We start from the raw sequence: 10676 nt of genomic DNA, 5'->3' as shown, positions 1-10676 counted from the left end.
GATAAAACATGGTTATTGAGTACTATACAACTGCATATTCAGCCTATGACAGATTCCTTCCCTCTACTTCCTTCTTCCTGTCTTTGTATACATCTGTTTCTACCTTAAGTCCTTTAAGGTCATGGATTGTACCTTTTTTGTCTATTTATGTCCCAACAACAGCTAGCATAACATCTGCATAGAGCAAGGATTAATGTCTTTCTGCTGTGGTTTTTTAACTTTCCATATGAAAAAGATGTTTCTTATTCCGAGTAAATTCACATGAAAAAAGATTTATTCATAGAAAACCTTATTCAAATAGTACTTGACTAGTAATCAGATAAATGGCTATGAAACAAGAATGGCAAGAACTGGAGGTTAATTTAAGAGTGGTAATGTGGCCCTGCCAGCGTGGCTCAGTTGTTGAGTGTCGACCTATAAACCAGGAGGTCAGGGTCTGATTCCCCATCCGGGCACATTCCCGATCCCCAGTGTGGGGTGTGTAAGAGGCATGAGAGAGGGAACTCTGGTTTCCTCTTCTTATTAGGGCTGCTAACCTATTGGATTAAGACCCACCCTTATAACCTTATTTGGCCATTGTCACTACCTCATAGGCCCTATCTCCATGTCTACTCACATGGAGGGGGGTTAGGGCTTTGACATGATTTTCAGGGGGGCACATTTAGTGCCTAATAGATACCTTCTAGAACTGGATTCTACTATAGACAAAGGGTGTCCTTGGTCAAAGGTGCAGGGAAAACTAATAAGATGAAAACTTGAAATTAATTTGGTGCATGAATATAATTTTTTCTTTGAATTGAAGAAGAGGAATTTGATTTTTCAGTGGGACACATTGGCCAACCTACTTTGGAAATAAATAGTAAGCAACATTTTACTTGGCCAGGTGCTTCATCTTTTCTCATTTGAGAACCACTGTTACATATATACAGCACCAGTTAAAAATGAGCATACCCAGCTTACTTTAATGATACAAAGATGATCATTTCTTTCTTTTTTTAAAAAAATTATTTTATTTTTTTACAGAGAGGAAGGGAGAGGGGTAGAGAGTCAGAAACATCAATGAGAGAGAAACATTGATCAGCTGCGTCCTGGACACCCCCCACTGGGGATGTGCCTGCAACCAAGGTACATGCCCTTGACCGGAATCGAACCTGGGACCTTTTAGTCTGCAGGCTGACGCTCTAGCCACTGAGCCAAACCAGTTAGGGCAAGATGATCATTTCTTTAACATTCTAATGGGCTATACTAGAAATCTTTGTAAAATGAAGGGTGCTCTGTTACTGGGAAAGGACTATTTTTATCTGAAGTTTTAGTTTAGGACAGTGGTTGTTAGAGTATAGTTTTTAGACATCATTGTCAACATTTTCTTGGAAACTGTTAAAAATACAAATTCGAGGGCCCTACAGCAAACTGACTGAATCGGGGAGGCGGGTGGAGCTTTCTTCATATTAACAAGCCTCCCAGTATACATATTAATATTTGAGAGCCACTTTAGGAGGTGCTTTCCTTATTGGAAATGCTTGCAAGTCTGATGTTATTCAAACTTACTCGGAAAAACGCGTATTTTTCTAGTGCCCTTAATGATTAGACTTGTATAATCAGTAATCATTCTTGAGATGTTTGTTTCCATCACTTTCAAAATTAAATTCCTAAAGGCCATTACTGCTTTTGTTCACAAGTACATCATAGAAAATTTTCCTTTCTCATTAACTAGGTGGACATGCAGTGGGTGCAGGTTTTGGCAGAAGGTTGGGCCACCCCACTGAATGGCTTTATGCGAGAGAGGGAGTACCTGCAGTGTCTTCATTTTGATTGTCTTCTGGATGGTAAGACATTTGCCTTCTATAGTATATTGAATGTGGAAGAGATATTGCACAGGTGTAGGGATTCATCACTGTTTATAGGGAGTAGTGGTACCGCCTTAATGAAGGTAGTGTTTTAAGACTAAGTTATATCAGAACTAGACATTTAAGTGGATAGTGAGATCTGTTTTTCATTTTTGTTTCCCCGATTGTGATTTATTGCATGGGGAGAAGGAAAACCTGAGGATTAGGGATGAAAAGAATTTCAAAAGCAAATAGTTTCCCTGTGCCATAGCCACCTGATCATTTTCGTGTCCCTGAAAAGTGCACACACTCAGTTGTGCTATATGGAAGCCTGTGCTTAAGCCAGGCCTTCTAGTAAGCAGCCAGGGAGTCCAAGTTTAGGAGTCCTGAAATAGGTGATTGAAAGGATGGTTCTTCCTATTCTTTAAAAAATTCAAAAAAAATTGCCAAAGAAATTGATGTTCAGTATATTGTAATTATAATTCAGCTACCTTAAACTCTGTATACTGTTGGTAAGATTAATTTGCTACCTCAAAGAAAATACTGTTGTTCCATGTTACAGAACCCTCCTCAATTGCTACCACATCCTTCTGTATTATGACTTCTTTTAACTGAGGAGTGAAATAGATATTAGAAAAATGTAATTTCTGATCATTCTTCCAGAGAAATGTTATCACAGGCACGTAAGGATTAAATATTGCTCTTCGATTTTCTTCCTTGGAACTAATAGTAAAATCTTTATGGACTGTGTCTTGAGTATTGATTTAGTCTTGGGTTTGGTGCAACAATTTGGACTGTACCTGGTGGTGGTAATTTTAAAACAGCCAAGCAGTTATCAAAGAAGTCATGCCATGATTTCCCAGAAAAGTATGGTTTCTATTTGGTGTGTAAATAAGATCCACATAGGAATCTGAGAGTGCATTTTATTTTTCTAATCTGTGCATGATGAGTAGGAAAAAAACCGTTTAGAGCTTGAAAGGTTGGGAACTGAGAATGTGCCTTTGGTCTCAGTGGGACACATTTTGAAAGGAGCACTGATTACCCACTGCCTTTGTGTCTTGGCCAGTGATAGCCGACATGGGTTCAATTCTGACTAAAAACCAAGTAACAAAAACCTTTTTGGGTGTTTTTGTCTTCCTGTCTCAAGGATACCCATGTAATACTCAAGTGTTCTTAACCAACTTGCCACTCAAAAGGTAGTCAGCACGGATTAACTTTCTTTTTAAAAAGGCCCTGAACCATGGTGCTTTATCTTATTCATATACTGGAGGTGTTCAGTATATTATTGGTGATGTTAAACGTAACCAGCTGAGTTTTACTTGTTAAACAGTTTCTTTTACTTCTGTGATTCTATCCCATAGTTTTCCCCCAAAAGACAATTTCATGAATTGTTGTGAGTATTGCTACACACACTGTTGATTTTCTTAATTTTTGCTGGTTTTTTAGCCTCTGTTGCTTATTCTGTCTCCTGATTTTCTGTGCCAGGCATCAGTTCAACATTATTAGTGTCCACCGAAGTGAGATGTGGACGCGTGAGGCCTGTTGAGTAATCCAAGCTGTGTGTTCCTTTGTGCCCTGCAGGGGGTGTCATTAACTTGTCAGTGCCTATAGTTCTGTCAGCGACTCATGAAGATAAAGAGAGGCTGGATGGCTGTACGGCATTTGCTCTGATGTATGAGGGCCGCCGTGTGGCCATTCTTCGCAATCCAGAGTTTTTTGAGCACAGGAAGGAGGAGCGTTGTGCCCGACAGTGGGGAACGACATGCAAGAACCACCCCTACATCAAGGTCCTGTGCAAACTTTGCTGCATTTTATCTTGATTTATTACAAATAATGTTTGTGCTGAAAATGTGGGCATTACCGGTATATTTGTGATTCCATTGAAATTGTTAATGTTTTGCAGAAGCGAGACTGGATCTTAGATTAGTGTGATGAGCATATGGTCTTGTCACTTGGTCCAGATAAATATTTGTTCAGTAACTATTTAAGCATCTACTATACATGAGGCACCGAGCTAGATGCTGGTGCTGGACATGCAAGCACAGGCTGTACGCTCGGGCCTCCTAACTTTTGGTGGTGGAACAGACATTAATCATGTACTTACAGGTAGGACGGGAGGTCAGGATGGTTTTGTCTTGTCTGGGTTTTTAATTGAACATTGTGTTTCCGGAATGGAAGCAGTGAAATATTAGTCTCCCCAAAGTGCCTTGTTTACTTTATATGTGAAATATTATCATTGAAGTAAAACCTCTGTTACTAGTTAGGTGTTTTAAAGTACACTTTGAGCATTAGAAAAAACTAAGTGAAATTGTAATAACTTTATCTAGAAAATTTCTGTAGCATCTGTTTAGATATTGGAAATGTGCTAAATCTCATTGTCTCATGAAGGACAAAAAGTGGTAACTTTTAAAAATGGGATATATTTTCTTAGAAAATAAGGTTGAACTAGTGATGGTGTTAGTTATTCTTTCAAAAATAAATTTTATAGTTAATAGTAACAAGTAACATGGCTTACAAAACATGCTCATGTAAATTCTTTGAGTCACATAGCAAACCTGTAGGATGGTGGCATATCCTTTGGACATATGGACAAAGTGAGACTTATAGGGGATAAATGATTCGACCAAAATTATGCAGGTAATAGGTGGGATGAGGGTCTGATTTTAATCTAGATCACTTTGGGTGTCAAAGCCATCTTCCATAATCATAGCAGATAGTGGTTATTGGTATGAGAGCTTCACATACTATGTAGCCTGTATCACTAGAGGGTACTTTTTTTTTAATATCTCATTTTTTATTTTTAAAATATTTTTATTGATTTCAGAGAGGAAGGGAGAGGGAGAGAGAGATAGAAACATCAATGATGAGAGAGAACCATTGATCAGTTGCCTCCTGCACGCCCCCTACTGGTGATGGAGCCCACAACCCAGGAATGTGCCCTTGACCAGAATCGAACCAGGGACCCTTCAGTCTGCAGGCTCTCACTCTATCCACTGAGCCAAACCAGCTAGGGCACTAGAGGGTACTTTTCATATGAATTTGATGAAGAGATATTTATTTATTTATTTATTTGTTAATCCTCACCTGAGGATATTTTGATTTTTAGAAAAAGTGGTAGGGAGGGGAGAGACAGACGGAGACACATCGATTGGTTGCCTCCTGCAAGGGCCCTGATAAGGGCCGGGATTGAGTCTGCAACTGAGGTTTGTGTCCATGACCAGAATGCAACCTGGGACCCTTCAGTCCGATGCTGTATCCACTGAGCCAAACTAAGTAGAGCGACATTTATTTTTTAATCACTCAACAAATCTGAGTACTGTTTATATTTTGTACCACTTTTTAAGAGTGATCTGTAAGACTTCTTGGTATTAGTTGGCACCTGGTCTGCAGCCTTCAGGCCCTAGTAGGGTTTGGATAGGAGGGGACTGCGAGAACCTTGGCCCTCCAGGCTGGTGGAGCAGAGATTCAGTGTTTGAGAACTAGCTGGTGTCAGTGGGAGAGAGGACCTTGGGGAGATAGAGGGCTTACCATTCTACCCTGAACTGTTAAGACTTTGATCAGTCAGAATAACAATTTACATGTGGTTATGCTTCTCAAACCATATTCCTGTTTGTTGGTCCTTTCCGTGACCCTCGGAGGTAGACAGTGTTGTTCTTTATCCTGAAGAACCTTGGGGTGGGCTCCGCTTGCCCAGAGCTGCAGAGGCAGCAGTCCCGAGTCAGGGTTAGGTCGGTCCTGGGTCTTCTGTGTTCTTTCTACTACTCTGCACGCTTCCTACAAACGAAGAGGTCGCAGGCAGGTTTGGGCCTGAAAGGATCACCAGGTAGTGCTGTGAGGAACTCGGCCTGGCAGTCTTGTGCGGGATGTCCCGTCCCAGCTCCACTCCCACCGGTACCGCCCGAGTTATCCAGTTTCTAGGCCAGACTGGTGATCGTCACCTGGCTGGAGTCCTGCTTCCTCTCATACCCACTACCTCCTATCCTCCTCAAGCAGCCAGAGTGCGTCTTCTCAAAACGCAAATCCTTTAAAAGTCGTCAGTAAACTGCTCCTTACAGTTAGAATAAAACCCAAGTGCCTGTGGCCTCACATGTCCTCCTGATTTCTCTTACCTCTGCTCCTGTCCTTGGTTTCACCTTTCCTGACCTTCCAGCCACATTAACGTTCTTTCTGTTCCCCAGAGATAAAGCCTGTTGCTGCTCCAGGCCTTTGTACTTGCTATCCCTCTGCCTAAAATGCTTTCCCTTCATGGCTGTTTCCTTTTCATCTCAAGTTAAATGTCACTCTCCTCAGAGAAGCCTTCACTGCCTCCTTTTTCGCAGTTACTCACTGTAGCCCAGGGCACTGGGTTCCATTGCCCTTTTTATTTTCTCTGTAACATTCAGTACCAGCTGATATTTCTCTGGTCTCTCTTCTGTCTTCCCTACTGTGACATAAGCTCCATTGTAGGAAGATCAATATTCTCTCTCTCTCGCTCTCTCTCTCTCTCTCTCTCTCTCTCTCTCTCTCTCTCTCTGTCTCTTTTCTGCTGTATTTCCCAATGCCTGGTAGAAGCCCTGCCACACACCAGTTACTCAGTAAATGTTTATTGAATGAGTGGTCTGATGGAAGGGGATGGGCCTTCTGGTGAGGAAGACCAGGTAGGAAGCGACTACAGTAGTTCAGGTACATCGTTAGCACATAAACCACAGTCGTGGGAGAAGGGCCAGCTTGAGCTGCTCTGGGAGAGGGGACCCGTCCTAGGAAACAGCATCTCCTTTTCCAGATGCAGGGACAGAGGACAAGAGAAGGTAAGAAATTTGAGGTCGTGTGGAGAGTGGAAGGCATGACTTGGTGCCCAACTCTGTCATCATTACTTTAATTGCTCAAAAGTTTAGGATTGGAGAGCACAAAATAGGGGTTATCCAGAGTTACAAATTTTTTTAATCAACATACAACAACAATGAAAAGAATATTTTTATTACTTAAAAGTCATAATTATTCATGTTGGCTTTGTTTGCCCTTTGTTTTTAAATGGGATAGTTGTTTCATAAGTCCTTTGAGAAATTATAGAATACTAGAGGCCCAGTGCATGAATTCATGCACGGGTTGGGTCCCTTGGGGTGGCCTGCTGGGATCGAGCCCCCAGCTCACACCCCCAGCCTCACAGCCTCACAGCCTCACAGCCTCGCAGCCCTGCCTGGCACCCTTCCATGGTCTGGCATTGCCCCCTCACCTGCTCCACCATCCTGCCTACGGGGCGATCGATTGGGGCCAGGCCCCCTGCCTGGCTTCCTCAGCACTTAGGAGCCAGGCAGTGGCCTTGGCTCCCGTTTGCACCGACCTTCGCATGGAGCCACCTGCTTACCTGCTCCACCATCCCACCATGGTCCTGCTCTCGTTGGGGCCCATAGGGGCTGCAGCCCCTCCACTGCCACCCGCTGCCAGCGCTGCTTCAAAGCCCATCATGTTCCACGCCGCCCCCTGGTGGTCAGCACACGTCATAGCGAGCAGTTGAACTCCTGGTAGTACAATTTGCATATTAGGATTTTATTAGATAGGATACTCTAATTCTGTAGCATTTCAATCCCAATCCAGTGTTAAGCTAAATGGATTTACCATTGACCTTGAGATGAAAGTAAAAGTTTATAACCATAGTTAGCTTGTATGAGAGAAATATCCTTATTTTTCTCTTGTTTTGATTTAAAACAATTATTTTCTGTTTCTTCCCGCTAGATGGTGATGGAACAAGGAGATTGGCTGATTGGAGGAGATCTTCAAGTCTTGGACCGAATTTATTGGAATGATGGTCTTGATCAGTATCGTCTTACTCCTACTGAACTAAAGCAGAAGTTTAAAGATATGAATGCTGGTACGACATGACCTTAATACCTAATATGGGGCTATTTGGGGGTTTTTGCTGGATGGGAAAAGTTTAGAATATTTTCCCCCCAACATTTAATAACTAGAGGCCTGGTGCATGAATTTGTGCACAGGTGGGGTCCTTCGGCCTGGCCGGCGATCGGGGCCGATGGGGCTGTGGGAGGTTGGTTGGTGGGGGGAGGGCCACGGGAGGTTGGCTGTGGGAGTGCACTGACCACAAGGGGTCAGCTCCTGTGTTAAGCATCTGCTCCTTGGTGGTCAGTGCGCATCATTGTGACCGGTCATTCAGGTCATTCGGTCACTTAGGCTTTTATATATATAGATGTAACACAGAATGATGAGTAAAGGTAAGTGTAGCAGTTGGAATATGTAAGGAAAAAATATCATTGGATCTAACATTATTTTGTATGCTACATGGAAGATGAATGCTAATAACAAATTGATCTTTTAATTGTTTATTTGAAACTCTCCCATTAAAGCGAACAGAACTTTGAAGAGAAATTTTTTGAAAAGCTCATTCATATCAATGTGCTTTATATCTCAGAATGTCTTATATGAGTGGAATGTGTCACTGCAAAAAGTAATAGGAAAACAGAACTTTTATCATGTTTGTTATTCAGTCAACAAATGTTTGTTGTTTATCACCAAGTACTGAGATCCATAAATAAATGACAGGAGCTTACAGTGGAAAAAGAGAGAGATATTAAACAAATAGCAGAAAGTTGTTGAAGAGTAGGTTAGTAATGATTTTAAATTTCTGGATTAGGATGAAGTGGAGCAGTAAGAGCAGAGTGGCTATAGATTATATATTATAAAACTCCAGGAGAGGCTTTTTTATATCAGATACCTGCTGTTCATAGGTCTTTTACATAGAGTGTAGGTAAATGGTGTGTTTACACTGGTGTGCCCATACTCTTTCTCTCCCTACACTCACAGTCCACGGTGCCATGTGAGGCAAAAGCATTCATTGGAGTTGGGAGGCTTTTTTAAGATCTGAAGAATTTTGAAGCATCTTATAATCATGTTACTAATTAATTCTCACTCCACAGAAATGTTTAAGCCCTGAGCGTTAGTGCTGTTTTGTGGTTTTAAAAATATATATGTATATATTTTCTGTGTAGAAATTAGGCAGAGATGGCTGAGAAAAGTCAGGTGAACATGGGTTGCTTTTTAAGGAAATAGCTGGCCACCAAACTATATTTGTTCTCTCCCAAGGGACTGTAGGAATCAGGTCAAGAACAACCCATTTCATCTAGTTGTGTTCAGCCTCTATGACTCCTGGATCCCAGCAAGTCATTTGGAGTCTTGTGGTACAGTGTCCCTGCTTCACCACCTAGTAGTTATGTGGTTGTGGGAAAATTGCATTCATTCTGAGGCTCAGTTCCCTCAGTGGTAAAAGTAAGGACAATGATGATACTAATGCATAGGATTTTATTTTAAAAGTGAAATGAGATAAGATGTTTAAGGCACTGTGAACAATGCCTGGCACATAGTAAGCGGTTAAGGTCATAATTGCTGTTATGTGAGTGAAACTAGTGTTATCTATATTTGTGTAAAGGTTAGAAAAAGAATGACTGTTTATTTTTAAGCTTTACTGTACTTTGCTAATATTTGAAAATAAGATCAGGAACCGGAGGCCACAAAACACCTCTTCAGAGTCCCACAGTTTCCACCCAGCCTGCCTCCTTCATCACACTGTAGGGTATCGAGTGTAGGATTGCTCACCCCAAGCCCTTCCAAACTTGATTTTTTCCCCCTCTTGAATTTGAAGTAATTATTTGGCTTAAACAACGTGTGCAGGAATGTCTCTGAAAGCTACACTTGCTGCTTGCCTGTACAACAGCTTATTTATCTTGTTTGTTTGCTAACATTTTTTGGGCCCAGTCACAGGGAATATCTTTATAAGTCAGTGATGGCACCTCACTCTCTTGTCAGTATGTGATTAAGGGTCAGTGTTTGAGTTCATTCTGCCCACTGAGAGGTAAGGTTTTCAATTCCTGACAAGAAACTGGCTTACAACTGAGGTCATCTTCTCCGTCCTTCTCTTCCAAGCAGGAGGTGCTTAGGTTGCTGCCGTGTGAAGGTGCACTGTCCGGAGCTCCGGCAGTCATTGTGCACTGCCGAGGATCTGTGAGAATCTTACACTGTTTGAGTTTGTGATCCAACCCTGGACTCCTCTATCTCTGGATTTCTTACTCAAAGACCTAATGCATGTTTGAATTATTTCGGGCACTTCTAATTGGGTCTTATTTTATTTGTAACCAGAAGCATCTGATAGGTTTTTTTTTTTTTTTTTTAATGTGCCTATTTTTCTCTCTTTTTTTCTGGTGAATGGGGACATGTTAATGGAGGACTTGCTGAGACAACCTCATTTACTTTAATTTTTTGCCAAAACTTGAATTCATATTTAAAATTCATGTTAGTAAATTAATTGTTGGCATGGTTGAGGAGTCTTATCAAGGAATTATCATTCATAATTAGAGACTTAATATGACATCTGTTTTACACTCTTTAGTGAGCCAACCATTTTAAATTAGTTAGAGAATTTATTGCATAATGAGTGATTGCAACTTTGTTTAGAGTAGCTAAGGGCCAGTTATTAGACTTATATTCGACAGACAAAGATCGTGGAGTGTTGGTTTGTTTACTTTTCCATTTTAGGACTAAGGCAAATAAGCAACAGGCTGAGGCGATCCCTTTGTAGTTCTTGTTCACTGTTAGGAAACCAGTAATAAGTCATCTGCTGATGGGGATGAAAGGTAGTTCAAGGGAGAGAAAACAAGGAATATTTATTTTTTCTCTTACCTAGGGATTTTTTCTTACCTCTCTCTTTTTCCTTGCCTAGTGTTAGAAGAACTTTGATCATCCCTTGTCCCTTGTGGGCTGTCGTCTTGTGCACATCGACATGACCGGTTTTGCTGTTCAGACCATCCTGTAGCTGGAAGGGTTGAGAGGTCTTTAACACCCACACAGTGGTTGCAAAGTGACATG

At 41.5% G+C, this 10676-nt stretch overlaps 2 protein-coding genes across 2 annotated transcripts in view; both read left to right on the top strand.

Moving 5' to 3' along the window:
* Nucleotides 1-10676, top strand: part of LOC132214567 (bifunctional 3'-phosphoadenosine 5'-phosphosulfate synthase 1) — a 121704-nt gene that overhangs the window by 55938 nt on the left and 55090 nt on the right. The window contains exon 9 of the mRNA XM_059661930.1: nucleotides 7539-7674. Within this exon, the coding sequence (XP_059517913.1) occupies nucleotides 7539-7674 (136 nt within the window). The remainder of the gene's footprint in view (nucleotides 1-7538; nucleotides 7675-10676) is intronic.
* LOC132214557 (bifunctional 3'-phosphoadenosine 5'-phosphosulfate synthase 1-like) lies at nucleotides 1689-3922 on the top strand. The gene is made up of 3 exons (XM_059661925.1): nucleotides 1689-1826; nucleotides 3408-3613; nucleotides 3730-3922. Exons 1-3 carry the CDS (start codon nucleotides 1721-1723, stop codon nucleotides 3751-3753), a joined length of 336 nt encoding a protein of 111 aa, XP_059517908.1. The 5' UTR covers nucleotides 1689-1720; the 3' UTR covers nucleotides 3754-3922.

The sequence above is a fragment of the Myotis daubentonii genome, chromosome 1 (genome assembly GCF_963259705.1).
Source record: "Myotis daubentonii chromosome 1, mMyoDau2.1, whole genome shotgun sequence".
Lineage (NCBI taxonomy): Eukaryota > Metazoa > Chordata > Mammalia > Chiroptera > Vespertilionidae > Myotis > Myotis daubentonii.
Note: the sequence above shows the minus strand (reverse complement) of the source record. Positions and strands in the feature narration are given on the sequence as shown.